General features: G+C 43.8%; 1 protein-coding gene across 1 annotated transcript; it reads left to right on the forward strand.

Annotated features, from left to right (window-relative positions):
* The first annotated feature begins 1,021 nt into the window (after positions 1 to 1,021).
* Positions 1,022 to 10,222, forward strand: LOC112112498 (tubulin alpha-3 chain). Its single transcript, XM_029911103.1, has 4 exons — positions 1,022 to 1,157; positions 4,885 to 5,033; positions 6,625 to 7,305; positions 9,926 to 10,222. The coding sequence occupies exons 1-4, from the start codon at positions 1,037 to 1,039 to the stop codon at positions 10,220 to 10,222; spliced, it is 1,248 nt and encodes a 415-aa protein (XP_029766963.1). The 5' UTR covers positions 1,022 to 1,036.
* Positions 10,223 to 15,488: the final 5,266 nt, after the last annotated feature.

The following is a 15,488-nucleotide window of genomic DNA, read 5'->3' on the forward strand; positions in this document are numbered from 1 at the left end:
CGGCCAGGTGGAGAAGAGGGGGCACAGGCACAATGGAGCCCATTTTTTCTCCCTCCCCCAACCTATTTACTCCCTGATACAGGGTCCGGGGGCCATTTAGCTGATGGAGGAGGCTGATTTAAAGGTGCATGGGTGTGTGGTACAGAAGTGACTTATGGGATGATAGTTGTAGGATTAAAGGGTGCTCCTGAGCAGGTAAAGTGACATTCAGGGGCTGAAGGATGACATTTCTAGATAGAGAAAGAGAAGGAGATTTGCTGCCCGGTGGGGAGGGGGGAATATTGCTGAGCAAGTAGTGGTAAAGTACATGAGGTCTGTTTAGATTCAGCAGGGAAAGTTAAAGGCAGATTATGAGATTTGGTTCTGGACCCTCAAAGGCTCCAGTAGTGGAGGCACAGAATGAAGAATTGCCAGGCAGATGACCAGAAGTAGATTTAGTGTTTATAGTAATTTTGATTAAGCTAAGAAAGGATGTTTTGGGGATCATTAATATAGACATTTCTGCCCTGAGTATATAATATTATTCAATGAAAAATAACATGCAAATTAAAGGTGTAAAGGAAGCTAACAGGAACACTTATAAATGATAATATGTATGCAGCATGCTGGAAGGGGAAGATGAGATAATATAATACTTGTACAACTAATTTCATTCATAAGGGTTAAAACTGGAAGATGGAAGAAATTTTGCACAGTACTTGATTATTTAACCATTGGAACAATTTACCAAGGTTCATGGTGGATTCTCCATCACTGACAATTTTAAAATCAAGATTGGATGTTTTTTCTAAAATATATATTTTGGGAATTATTTTGGGGAAGATCTTTAGCCTGTGCTGTACTGGAGGTCAGATTAGGTGATCACAATGGTTCCTTCTGGGCCTAGAGTCTGTGAAATCAATCTGTTTGTTCCCCGTTTTGTCCTCCTTTACAGCGTGAATGTATCTCTATCCATGTTGGTCAGGCTGGTGTTCAGATTGGCAATGCATGCTGGGAATTATATTGTCTTGAACATGGAATCCAGCCTGATGGTCAGATGCCCAGTGACAAAACCATTGGAGGTGGAGATGATTCATTCAATACTTTCTTCAGTGAGACAGGGGCTGGTAAACATGTGCCCAGAGCTGTATTTGTGGACCTCGAACCAACTGTGGTTGGTATGTATACAGTATGAAGTTAAGAGATCTCTTACTTAAGAATACTTCACTATAATTTGTTTTTCCATTTAGTTTTTCAAATGAAATGGGAACAGTCCACCTTTTAGATTGTGATAGTCTTAAATGGACACTGTAAACTTAAAAATACATTTCTATCTACATATTTTTACTGTTAAGTTAATAAGTTAATCAGACTATTGTATTTAAAAGAGGCTGAAATGTTTTCCCTTTTGTGTGGATAGCAAAGATAAGAAAGCACACTTTAAAAAAAAAATTAGGAAAATATGAAAATCCACAAAATATTGGTTGGAGGTTCAGGGGCAGGTATTGTACTGGAAATTATATTGACTGACCGTTAAAGTACTTCCAACTCATGTAGTAAAAAAAACATGTTTGAAATGCTGTTCTTCTGTATTTTTTAGAAACCATATGTCCTAAAATGCTTTTGTTGCAATGAGTGTTTGCAGTTTATTTTGTCTCAAACATAACTGGGAAGATACACAGTTGTAAAGACCTTTCATGAATAAGGTCGTTTGAAGTGCACTGGTGGCATATGAGGAGAATGTAAATGATATCTTGTTTATCTGAAGGTGATTACTACAGTGCAGTGGTCTCCAACCTTTTTACACCCAAGATCACTTTTTGAATTTAAGGGCAACCCAGGATCTGCCCCGCCCTTTTCCCAAAGCCCCGCCCCACTCACTCTATCCCCCCTCTCCGTCACTCATTCTCCCCCACCCTCACTTACTTTCACCGGGCTGAGGTAGGGGTTTGGGAGGGGGTGCAGGCTCTGGGCTGGGGCTGAGGGGTTCACAGTGTGGGAGGTGGCTCTGGGCTGAGCCTGGGGTAGGGGGTGCAGGAGGGGGTGAGAGGTGCAAGCTCTGGAAGGGAGTTTGGGTGCAGGAGGGGGCTCCAGGCTGGGGCAGAGTGTTGGGGTGCAGTGTGTGGGCTCTGGGAGTGAGTTTGGGTGCAGGAGGGAGTAAAGGGGGTTGGGCTGCGGGACGGGGTACAGGGTGCTGGCTCTGGGAGGGGGTCAGGGCTGGGGCAAAGTGTTGGGGTGCAGGATGGGGTGGGGTGCTGGCTCTGGGAGGGGGGTCAGGCCTGGGGCTTGGGGTGCATGAGGGGATATGGGGTGCTGGATCCAGGAGGGGGCTCTGGCCTGGTTTGGGGTGCTGGCTCTGGGAGGGGGCTGGGAGTTGGGTTGCAGGAGGAGGTTTGGGGTACAGGCTCTGGTAGGGGGAACGGCTGGTTGAGGTGCGGCCTCCCATTGGGCAGCACTTACCTCTGGCAACTCCCAGTTGGTGGCGCAGCGTGGCTCCCGCTAAGGCAGGCTCCTTGCTTACCCTGGCCCCACCCCACTCTTGGGAAGGGGCCAATGCGCCGGGGGGGATGGGTGGTATGAGGTTCCTCGTGTGCTGCCCCTCTCTGCAAGCACCACCCCGCAGCTCCCATTGGCCACAGCTCCCCGTTCCTGGCCAATGGGAGCTGTAGGGACGGTGCTTGCAGGCAGGAGCAGTGTGCGGAGGGAGGCCCCTGTCCCCCTCCACCCATGGGACCGTGCCAACCACTTCCGGGAGTGGCATGGGGCCGGGGCAGGCAGGGAGCCTGTCCTAGTGGCAGCCCAGCTTTGCTGCCGGAGATTGCGATTGACTGGTTGGTGACCGCTGCTATAGTGGCTAATGGACCAATTAGCAGACCAGATTATAAATTGAAATAGAAACAGTTTGTATTTCTAACGCATGTTTCATTTGAGGATTTCAGGTTACTTTACCAAAGTGAGTAAGTAGTGTAATCTCCATTTTATAGAAGGCTTTCCATCTAAGGCAGGGGTGGGCAAACATTTTGGCCTGAGGGCCACATCTGGGAATAGAAATTTTGTGGCGGGCCATGAATGCTCACAAAATTGGGGTTGGGGTGTGGGAGGGGCTGAGGGCTCTGGGATGGGGCCAGAAATAATGAGTTCAGGGTGCAGGAGGGGGCTCTGGGCTGGGGCGGGGGACTGGGGTGTGGGAAGGATAAGAGTTCCAGCTGTGGGTGCAGGCTCTGGGGTGGGGTGTGGATGAGGCGTTTGGGGTGTAGGAGGGTGCTCTGGGCAGGTACTGGGGGGTTTGGAGGGCGGGAGTGCTCTGGGCAGGTACTGGGGATCACAGTTGGGGTGTGGGAAGGGGTGCAGGCTCTGGCTGGGGGTACGGGCTCTGGGGTGGGACTGAGGATGAGGTGTTTGGGGTACAGGAGGATGCTGCAGGCTGGGATCGAGGGGTTTGGAGGGCAGGATGGGGATCAGGTGCAGGCTTGAGGCAGCGCTTACCTCAAGCTGCTCCCAGAAGCAGCGGCATGGCCCTGCTCCAGGTCCTCTGCATAGAGGCAGCCAGGGGGCTCCACTTTGCACACTGCCCCCTCCCCAAGTGCCACTCCTGCAGGCCAGGAAGTGCGGCCAATGGGAGCTGTAGGAGTGGGACTTGGGGCAGGGGAGGGGGCAGTATGCAGAGCAGAGCCCCCTGGCTGCCCCTATGCATAGGAGCTGGAGTGAGGCCATGCCGCTGCTTCCGGGAGCTGCGTGGAGCGGCCCCCGACCCTGCTCTCCAGCGGGAGCTCAAGGGCCAGATTAAAACGGCTGGCGGGCTGGATCCGGTCTCCAGGCCATAGTTTTCCCACCCCTCATCTAAGGCATAGAAAGGGGAAGTGACTTGATTAGGGTCGGACACTGTTAATGGCTAAATAGGTAGAACTTGTGTGTCACAGGAATGTTAGGACCCAATGCCTTCAGCCTCCTGGGAAGCACATCCTCATCTGGGTTATTTCTCTTGAGCTTGGCTTCCTAATTAATATTTTTTTTTTCCAATGAAAAAATATTTTTAAGGATCTTTATGGAACACATCCTTTGAAAAAGCAGCTCCTTAGAGCTTTACTGATACAGGAAGCATTGATTTCCTTTTGAAATGTCACTGCTGCTGTTTCTCCTTGCCATAAGATGGAAATCACCACTTCTTAGCTCCTCCATGGCGCCCTACCCAGCATCAATGCAGTAGTAATATGTTGCTTTTAAAATCAGACTGAAATATAGTATTGGGAGCTGTTATAGGAATCCCAGTTTGCCTTCCTCAGTTATGAAGATTAAGTACAGTGGTCCGGATGAGAGGCAGATGCACAAGTAGTGAGACAAATATAGGAGCAAATATAATTACCAGTTTTGGATCCCCTTGCTCCTATGAATCTTCTAAGATTATCACTTAAAGAAGAAGAAATATAAAAGTCTTATTTTCCCCTTACCCAAATTACTTCCGTCCTTTAAAATAATGTGGTTTTATTTTTAATTGTTTTACTGTTGTCACAGCATTGTATTTCCATTTTTTTGTCCATTTGACATCTATGCTGAGCTGCAGGCAAAGTTCAACTCAGTCTCTAACAGCAATCTAAAGGCATGAGATGGCTCCCAGGGTAGGCCCCAGTTTTCCCTGGTGGTCATAGGGAACATCGGCCACAACCACCTCTTTGTAGGTACATCATGTCTCCTGAGCAAAGGGACTGAAATTGTCAGGTCTTTACACAAAAGGTGTGTATGTATGTGTGTTTATAGCAGGGGAGGCTCTTTATGTCCCCCCGTTCCCCTCCCCCGGTGCACCTACATAAATGTCAAGTAAGATGTAGTGCTCAGGTAGCACGCCAAAATTATCGATAGAGAATGGAACAGACCAAATTTACATCTGAATATTTTGTATTTTTGTAGATGAAGTACGTACAGGCACTTACAGGCAACTATTCCATCCTGAACAACTCATTACTGGGAAAGAGGATGCGGCTAATAATTATGCCAGAGGCCATTACACCATTGGAAAAGAGATTGTTGATCTAGTGCTAGATCGCATTCGCAAGCTGGTAGGAGTTCAAAGAGCAAGATCAGTATTTAAAATATTTGCATCAAATCTATTTCTTGCCATACATAATTGTGAAACTGAAGGTTATGTAAATACATACATAAAACTGAAGGTTCTGGTGTGTTTCTTGTACACCCAATGCTTTCTAGTTACAGAGTTTATGTTCTGTGATTCCTTTCTTTGACTCAAATTTTATTGGCTGAACATTTTTCATCAATATTACTTAGACACAGACAAATGGATATGAAATACAGTATTTCTTTTATGAGAACCCAGTAACATCTGTTAGTGATCTCTACTCTGAAATTTTTGCAGATGGTACTTGTACTCTACTCCTGGCATCATGAATACTTTTAGGGTATAATTTTCAAAAGCATGTAAATGACGTAGGAACCCAAGTCCCATTTTCAAAAGAGATAGAGTTTGTCATCTCTTTTGAAAATGGGACTTGGGTTGCTAAGTCATTTAGGTGCTTTTGAAAATATTACCTGTAACCTTTTCCAGTGGTAAATAGATGCCCAATCCAATATGAGCCAAACATTGAACATAAATTCCCAGAACCTGAAAAGCTGTTGTGTGAAGTGATATTCTCAGCAAGGTGAGTTAACATTTCTTAAGCACAGTAAGCCAGCAATACAATTTCATTGCATTGATGTGCAGTCACAACTCTTTTGAATTGAACTGTCTTCCTATCACATGTCTTGCAATACAATTTCAACATATTAAAATCTTAGAACTACTTAAGAATGACTTAATTTAAAATCTAGGTATTTAAAAGTAGTTCTCTAATTTTAACTTACTGAAATTTTATTGCGAGGCATGCATATGAAGGCATGGTTCAATTCAAAATGAAAGTAATTGCATGAATGCTAAAATCAAGATTTTGCTAGGTGTGAATTTTTAAGCCAGTTTACAAACACTGTGACAGTCTAACTGTAGCAATACTTTTATGTGCAACTGTAATAAAATAATCCTGCTCGTATTTATATCATCTAGAGTTTTGCTTTTGACTATACTAGAAGTATATTTGCGCCCTAAAAATGCAGTTTGGTTTTGAAAAGTGATTCAAATTGACATAATAGGGTTCAAGTTTTTCTCAGCATGCATCTATATCAAATTTGCTTAATTTACATGTAAATAAAACACCTTTTTCTAACTACCAACTCTGCAGCTTCTGCCGGGAGAGTTAAATTGGGTTCTTTGTTACTTATACATCAGCATACCATCACAAAAAAAGTCTATACTGGCTATCTTTTGCCCCATTTATACCTGTAAAATCCCTTTGTTTTCAGTAAAGCTGCACAAATGTAACTAAGCAGAATTTGGCCTTGCATTTGGTATTGGCTTAATTGTGTTGATACATGCAAGATAGAATAGAATCCATTTACACTCACACAGCTGTGGGCCATAATCTGTTTTCATTTACACTGGTGCTAATCTGAATCAAGTCCTTTGACCTCAATGACCGTTCCTTCCCACTTTTGTGTGGCTTTTTTTTTTTTTTTCTTTTGTCCTTATCTTTGTTCGGTCTTTTTTTTTTTTTTTTCTTTCCTTCCCTTTTTTGTGTGGCTTTTTTTTTTTTTCTCCTTTAGGCTGATCTGTGCACAGGGCTGCAGGGATTCCTCATCTTCCATAGTTTTGGAGGAGGCACTGGCTCTGGATTTGCATCTCTACTCATGGAAAGGCTTTCTGTTGATTATGGCAAAAAGTCCAAACTAGAGTTTGCCATTTACCCAGCACCACAGGTTTCTACTGCTGTAGTGGAACCCTACAACTCCATCCTAACTACGCACACAACATTGGAGCATTCTGACTGTGCCTTCATGGTAGACAATGAAGCCATTTATGACATATGTCGTCGCAATCTAGACATTGAGCGTCCTACTTATACCAACCTAAATCGACTCATTGGGCAAATTGTCTCATCCATCACAGCTTCACTGCGTTTTGATGGAGCCCTCAATGTAGATCTGACTGAGTTCCAGACCAATCTTGTCCCATACCCACGAATCCATTTCCCACTGGCAACATATGCACCTGTCATCTCTGCTGAAAAAGCATATCATGAGCAATTGTCTGTGGCTGAAATTACCAATGCTTGTTTTGAGCCAGCCAACCAGATGGTAAAATGTGACCCTCGCCATGGCAAGTACATGGCCTGCTGTATGTTATACAGGGGTGATGTTGTTCCCAAAGATGTTAACGCAGCCATTGCCACTATCAAGACTAAGCGAACCATTCAGTTTGTGGATTGGTGTCCAACTGGATTCAAGGTATTTAGAAACTTGTCACATTGCTTAGTTTAGGAATTGTCAGTCAAACATTTGAAGGTAGTTTTCATACTACAATGCAGTAGTGTGCACATTGTTGTACTATTCATATGTCAGGTTACATTTTAAATATGCATGAGTAAAGCCTGCAAAAACGAGTAGCTGCTTTCATAATTTAAATTTGTGATCAGAACTATAGTTTTACAGGGTTTTTTTAAGTCATAACCTACTAATACTGTACTTATCTAAGTGGAATTACCTAGGAATGTGGCCATCTTTAACTAATGCACTCAAGTGCATTTTCAACACAAATGCAAATTGCATAACTAAGCTAATTGGAGGGATTAACATTCTTAGATCCAAGTTTTTAAAGGAATATACAATAGAACAGGGGTTCTCAAACATTTTTGTTCTGAGTTTCTCTCCCCCTCCCCCCCCGGCAATAAAAACTCCATGGCCCACCTGTGCCACAACAACTGCTTTTCTGCATACAAAAGCCAGGGCTGGTGTTAGGGGGTAGCAAGCAGGGCAGTTGCCTGGGGCCCCATACCACAAGGGCCCCCACAAAGCTACATTGCTTCGGTTTCAGCCTCGGGTTGTGGGGCTCAGGGCCCCAGGCGATGGGACTTCTGCTTTCTGCCCTGGGCCCCAGCGAGTCTAATTCTGGCCCTGCTTGGCGAACCCCCTGAAACCTGCTCAAGGCCCCCTAGGGGGCTCCAGACCCCTGGTTGAGAACCACTGCAATAGGAGAATGAGTGCCTGTGTATTTTGTACCAGTGAATGCAAATACAGGATTTTGATCCACTTTTCTTTTTCACAGGGGTTTAAAAACTTTGCCGTTCAAGGTATTAAGAAATGTAAATTAACCACAAACCCAGTACCAGCTGAACAAGTAACATCGTCTGCCCCTCACATACTACTTACTCTAAATAATGCTTCAGAAACACTTTGTCTATTGTCATAAACCAGAAGTGTCTTTTTAGTGGATTACTGGTACACACCTCCCGATGATTATGGCGGCTGACTTCATCCTCCTGATAGTGCACAAATTACTTAAGAAGTACACTGTGGCCTGGCTATTGCTATTAGGCCAAGATTTCCTGACCCCCACTCCCCCCAAAAATTGGGCTTCTAAATCTATATTTTTGGTTCCTAAATACATGTAGTGTGTCAGCACTCTGAAAAATCAGAACAACGCTCATTAAATTAATTAAGAACTGCTTGGTACTCAGGATTTTTGAAAATCAGGTCACTTATTTATTCAGGTGCCTGGATGGTGACGTAGCCTAATAAAAGTTAGGCTATTAATAAAAATCTTGCTCTGAGAATTTATCTACTTTAACATTTCAACTATCAAAGAGTTGTTGTTTTTTTTTAAAAAACCATGTCTTTAGGGGAAGCAGATTATGAAATTGTAACATGGTTCCTTACCCAGGTCAGCATCAGGTTCTCAAGCCATGTCTTGGTTTACTCCCTTACCCAGGTCAGCTCGCTAGTGGTTCACACCCAGCACCTGGTGGATGAATATTTAGCTGTCAAGCAAATCAAGTGTCCATGCATTGCAGGGCACGGAAGACCAAATACAGAAAGAGCCTTCAGCCCTTTTCAGGGTTCAATAGTCTCTCAGTCCACCCGACTTCAGAAGTCTCCTTGGTCCTACCCAGCCTCTGTTAGTAGTCTTCCCCACAGGGTCTGCCCTGATGTCCTCTCCAAAACCCTGCAAATTGAACCTGGCATTTGAAAAGGAAGGTATTCTTTCTGGCTTATGCAGCATCACGTATAGAAAAGAGTCTGCTGACCAAACTACCCTTACTTGTCCTTGACCCAACCCTGTTTTCCTCAGTGGTGTTACACACATGTAATAGAATTTGGCCCTGTAATTGGGGTTTAGTTGATTCCGTTGATGAAGCACAAAACAGTATAAACTAGCTTTTTCACTCATCGCTTGCTAACACTGCAGGCTAATGAGTAAACAGTAGTGACATCTTATAGTTATCACAGAGTAAGAAGATAGACTGAGTTCTCAAAAGAACCCTACGGTTAAACTCATTTACTCATTTAGCATTAAATAAGAGTCAAATGGTGTGACCCTTACTCAGCATGAACAAGGGGGGCAGAATCAGGGCTGTGGACAAAATTAGGTATTATGCTAAAAATACACATACAGGTTGTCAGAAGCTGAGAAGTTATTTGTGATGACATATTGTTGCCAACTGAAAATGAGGTTGTGTTTAGTGTTTTTCTTAAAACTTCAGCTGCTGAAATCATGATATTGCATGAGAATTTCAACTTTCATTTCAAAAAATGTCTAGCCCTTATGGTTTCAGAGACTAGCTCAAAAATATGAAGCAAGTGCACACTAAAGTCTCAAAACAGGAGGCAGATAAAAATAACTCAACAGTTAGTTTGATTTTTTTTTTAAGCCAATCCCATGATTTTCAGGAGCTGGATTTAGGATTTTTGAACATTTAGAGTTGGCAATATTGTACCAGCACAGAGAATTGTAATCCCTCTTGCGCAGTATTGTCAGCATGTCTTAGTTTGCTAAATAAACTATGAGAAAAATAGAAGAAATGGACACTTTGAAATACTAATTTAAGGTTGCTGTTTTTTTCCCTCAAAGGTGGGCATTAACTACCAACCTCCCACTGTAGTGCCAGGAGGCGACTTGGCCAAGGTGCAGCGTGCTGTGTGTATGTTGAGTAATACAACTGCTATTGCAGAAGCCTGGGCTCGTCTTGACCATAAATTTGATTTGATGTATGCTAAGCGTGCCTTTGTACACTGGTATGTTGGAGAAGGGATGGAGGAAGGAGAATTTTCTGAAGCCCGGGAAGATTTGGCTGCGCTTGAGAAAGATTATGAAGAAGTGGGTGTAGATTCTGTGGAAGCAGAAGCTGAAGAAGGGGAGGAATATTAAAAGATAGACTAAGTCAGAAAATGTTTGTTTCAACAGTTTTTTTTTTTTTTTTTTAATTCAGTTCACTTGTTTGGTTTTCAAATAAAAGTTTAAATGTTATAACAGTATTTTTGTTTCAGTTATTTGCAAAAAAAATTACAAAGCAGGAGTATTGTTAGGCTAAACAATTAAGTAATAAAAAGTGTACTTGTCAAGCAACAAGAAAAGGATGTGGCCTGATGATAACATGGGGTTTTGTGCCAACCAAAATGTAAATAATCTATAAGGTACATCGAAATGGTGGTTTAGCATGCCCTTTGCTGCTTCTGAAATAAAATCCTGTGCATTTACAAACCTTAAAAGATGCAATTTAGCAACAGCGGATACCCAGCAAAGTGACTGCTAGACCTGCAGGCCCTATCACATTTCAAACATCTGAGGGGGGCTGAGTGGAGGGAGAGAGAGAGAGAGAGAGATTTATTTTGTCATTATTATTTTTACAGGGAAGAGGCCCTGTTTCATGTAGAAAGGAGTCTGTGTGTGGGGGGGCGGGGGGGAGCATATTGTGGATCACCACTACTATCCTCATTTCCTTATGCTGCCTTGGTTCAAGTTGGGACAAGAGTTCAAGATGTCCCTAGCTTTGTCTGAACCAGTTTACTCATCTTTCACAAGCACCAAATATCTTGACAGAGGAAGACATGGAAGTGTCATAAAAAGAAGAGTGTGGGCCAGACTATGGGTGTGCAAGAACTTCCGCCCCCAGCTCCCTCGTTCTCCTTGAGCAGAAGCCAGCTGTAGATGCAGTCTCTGCTGGTGTCCCTTGGAATGCAGATTATTCCAAGGGTACAGGGAGGAGTGTACTGTCCCACTTCCTGTCTGCACACCTTGCCAATTGCAGAGGGGAATGCATGCTACCTCAAGGATTTTTTTTGTTTAAGGTTCATTCCCCTTGAGCCTAATATCTGGGCACTCCAAAAGGCAGTATGTCACCCTGAGGCACAATACCGGCTGGGGCTAAGAATTGAGCTATTGTGCAAGTTAAAGGCTTAGATATTAAAAACTTGGAAGTTGAGAATGGTGGACAATAAGGCAGAATCTCTCTGGCCTGAGGTGGCTTAGGATTCTTTCTGTTTCAAATAAATGGAAGATGGCCTTCCTCTCTCAACTAAGCAAACCTAGACTGGTGGCTTATGATCAGACCATCCTCCTTCAGCCCTGGTATATTTGTCCATCTTTCCTCTTAAATCCTCCTCCTAACTGAACCCTGCACCTGATGTTGGAAATGGGAGGGAATCATTCAAAGCGAGAAGTCATCAATACAGTTGTCTCCAAAGGGATATTCTAAAAGGAAATCAGTATGTGTGCACAGAAATGTGTACGTGGAGCCACTTCTTACATATTCCTCCCAAGGCCCAAATTATAGAAGTTCATTTCTATTGGTGGATATAAACACAGTAATTACATAGCTAGGTATTTAGTGGGTAATATGTTCAGGGATACAAGTATGGAACATTGTCCTGTTATGCATGAACACCATGATAACATAAGTAGGTGTTTGTTACTTTGGTTACATATAGAACATCATGGGCTGGATTGTGACGAGCTGTATAGATGTGCATTGGGAAAGAGGATGCAAGAGGCCTTCCCTCACTTGCACTTGATGGGGACAGGAAGAATCTCAGTACTTGCGTTCCCAGAGTAGAAAGAGTTTGGAACTCCAATGCCATTATAAACCCTCTCCTGTGTAATATACTACAGTAACTCCCCACTTAACGTCCTCTCGCTTAATGTTGTTTCAATCTTACGTCCCTGCTCAATTACAGAAAATGCTCCATTTAATGTTGTGAAATGCTTCGCTATAATGTCGTTTGACTGCCTGCTTTGTCCATAGCTGGCAGCCCCCCCTCAGCTCTCCTATTGCCCCCCCCCCCCCCCCCCCCGCACACAGTGCCTCCAGCCTGCTGGCAGACCCCAAGGATCAGCGCCTTCCCCCTCCTCTTGCCTGCGGCAATCAGCTGGCTTGCGGCATACAGGAGGGAGGAGCGAGGACTCGGCGCGCAGGCTCCCTCTTCCTCCCCTGCCTCCTGAACGCCACAAACCAGCTGATTGCCGCGGGCAGGAGGGAGGGTGGAGCATGCGTGCCGAGTCCTCGCTCCTCCCTCCTGCCCCCTGAACGTTGCAAGCCAGCTGATTGCCGGAGGGAGGGGGGAGGAGTGAGGACACAGTGCATCTCCCCCCTCCATCCCCTGCCTCCTGCCCACAGCAATCAGCTGGTTTGCGGCGTTCAGGAGGGAGGGGGAGCCTGCGCGCCATGTCCTTGTTCCTCCCTCCTGCCTCCTGAACGCTGCAAGCCAGCTGATTTCTGCGGGCAGGAGGCGGGGAGGGAGAAATGAGGACGCAGCATGTGGAATAAAGGGGAAGGAGGGGAGGAAGAAGAGGCAGGTTAAGGGTGAGGGCTTGGGGGAAGGGGGAGCATGGGCGGGCCGAGGGTTGAGCCCCCCGCCCCTGGTGCTTGCAGAGTAGGGGAAGCTGCCGCTGCTGCTGCGCAACGTGCATCTCCTAGCTTACAGCACCTTCAGCCTCCTTGCCTTCCTCATTGTCTCCAGTGCCAGTGGGCTGTGCCTGTGTGGGGTAAGGTTGGGGCACCTCTCAACTATAGTACTGTACTGTATGGCCAAAAAAAACCCCTTCATTTACATTAATTCTTATGGGGAAATTGAATTCGCTTAACATCATTTCACTTAAAGTTGCATTTTTCAGGAACATAACAATGTTAAGTGAGGAGTTACTGTACCTTAGTGTTGGTTCCCCAAAAGACTGGGAAAGGCCTCTATAGGTGTTCTGTGATCAGAACTACAGTGGCACTCCATTGAGATGAACAGGCATTGTCTGCACATTTCAGAGCTTTACATCCTCTGATCCACCCCACATGCTCCTGATCTGCACAAATTGGCATAATTTGCAACATAGGGATTTTAGAAACCCCATTTTTCCTGTGTAATGGGAATTCACAGAAGAATCAGAAATGTACATAGTTGGTTAAAAGACCACTGAATAGTATTGTATGCAAGTAAATAAGTATTTCATTTTACTTGTCTGCAGTTACTGTAGATGATTTTACTAGGCCTGTCAAGCGATTAAAAAATTAATCGCAATTAATCGCACTGTTAAACAATAGAATACCATTTATTTAAATATTTTTCGATGATTTCTACATTTTCAAATATATGCTCACTTTATATTTATTTTTGATTACAAGTATTTGCCCTGTAAAAAAACAAAAAAAAATTGTATTTTTCAATTCACCTAATACAAGTACTGTAGTGAAATCTCTTTATCATGAAAGTTGCACTTACAAATGTAGAATTATGTACAAAAAAACTGCATTCAAAAATAAAACAATGTAAAACTTTAGACCTTACAAGTCCACTCAGTCCTACTTCTTGTTCAGCCAATTGCTCAGACAAACAAGTTTGTTTGTTTGCAGGAGATAATGTTGCACGCTTCTTGTTTACAATGTCATCTGAAAGTGAGAACAGGCGTTCATATGACATTGTTGTAGTTGGCATTTGAAGATATTTATGTGCCAGATGCATTAAAGGAGGAACCTGAGCCTGAGAAGGAGCCAGAATTTACCAATGTACATTGCCAAAGAGCCACAGTAATACATCAGCAGCCCCCTGTCAACTCCCCCGCTCCCAGCGCCTCCCACCCACCGGCAACCCTCCCGATCAGCACCTCCCCCTCCCTCCCTGCACCTCCTGATCAGCTGTTTTGTGGTGTGCAGGAGGCTCTGGGGGAGAGGGGAGGAGCGAGGGCATGGCAGGCTCAGGGGAGGGGGGCAGGAAGGGGTGGAGTGGGGGCAGGACCTGTGGCAGAGTCAGGGTTTGAGCAGTGAGCACCCCCTGGCACATTGGAAAGTTGGCGCCTGTAGCTCCACCCCTGGAGTCAGTGCCTATACAAGGAGCCACATATTCACTTCTGAAGAGCTGCATGTGGCTCCGGAGCCACAGGTTGGCTACCCCTGCATTAAAGATTCATATGTCCCTTCATGCTTCAACCACCATTCCAGGGGACATGTGTGCATGCTGATGACGGGTTCTGCTTGATAACAATCCAAAGCAGTGCGGACTGACATATGTTCATTTTCATTATCTGAGTCAGATGCCACCAGCAGAAGGTTGATTTTTCTTTTTTGGTAGTTCGGGTTCTGTAGTTTCCGCATCAGAGTGTTGCTCTTTTAAGACTTCTGAAAGCATGCTCCACACCTTGTCCTCTCAGATTTTGGAAGGCACTTCAGACTCTTAAACCTTGGGTCGAGTGCTGTAGCTATCTTTAGAAATCTCACACTGGTACCTTCTTTGCATTTTGTCAAATCTGCAGTGAAAGTGTTCTTAAAATGAACATGTAGTGGGTCATCATCTGACACTGCTATAACATTAAATATATGGCAGAATGCGGGTAAAACAGGAAAATGCATACAATTCTCCCCCCAGGAGTTCGGTCACAAATTTAATTAAAGCATTATTTTTTTAAAGAGCATCATCAGCATGGAAGCATGTCCTCTGGAATGGTGACCGAAGCATGAAGGGGCATACGAATATTTAGTATATCTAGCACGTAAATACCTTGCAATGCCAGCTACAAAAGTGCCATGCAAATACCTTTCCTCACTTTCTGGTGACACTGTAAATAAGAAGAGGGCAGCATTATCTCCTGTAAATGTAAACAAACTTGTTTGTTTTAGCAATTGGCTGAACAAGAAGTAGGACTGAGTGGACTCGTAGGCTCTAAAGTTTTGCATTGTTTTGTTTTTGAGTGCAGTTATGTAACAAAAAAAAATCTACATTTGTAAATTGCACTTTCACAACAAAGAGTTTGCACTACAGTGCTTGTATGAGGTGAATTGAAAAATACTATTTATCATTTTTACAGTGCAAATATTTGTAATCAAAAATAATAGACACTTTGATTTCAGTTACAACACTGAATACAATATATATGAAAATGTAGAAAAAATCCAAAATATTTAATACATTTTAATTGGTATTCTATTGTTTAACAGTGTGATTAAAAGTGTGATTAATCGCTATTAATTTTTTTAATCACAATTAATTTTTTTGAGTTAATCGTGTGAGTTAACTGTGATTAATTGACAGCCCTAGAAGTTACATTTATTAACTAAATTAGCCATTACCAAATTATTTACCAGTGAACTATTCAAATAAAGATTACAACTTTCAAAAGGAAAAAATAGGACATAAGTGTGCAATGGAAATGTTCT

The sequence above is a fragment of the Terrapene carolina genome, unplaced genomic scaffold (genome assembly GCF_002925995.2).
Source record: "Terrapene carolina triunguis isolate 2854851 unplaced genomic scaffold, T_m_triunguis-2.0 Scaffold88, whole genome shotgun sequence".
NCBI classification, from domain to species: Eukaryota; Metazoa; Chordata; order Testudines; family Emydidae; genus Terrapene; species Terrapene triunguis.

Coding starts and splice junctions, on each gene's coding strand:
- LOC112112498 (XM_029911103.1), top strand. CDS start 1,037: ATGCCCAGTGACAAAACCATTGGAGGTGGAGATGATTCATTCAATACT. Junction 1,158..4,884: donor CCTCGAACCAACTGTGGTTG/GTATGTATACAG, acceptor GTATTTTTGTAG/ATGAAGTACGTACAGGCACT. Junction 5,034..6,624: donor TAGATCGCATTCGCAAGCTG/GTAGGAGTTCAA, acceptor TTTCTCCTTTAG/GCTGATCTGTGCACAGGGCT.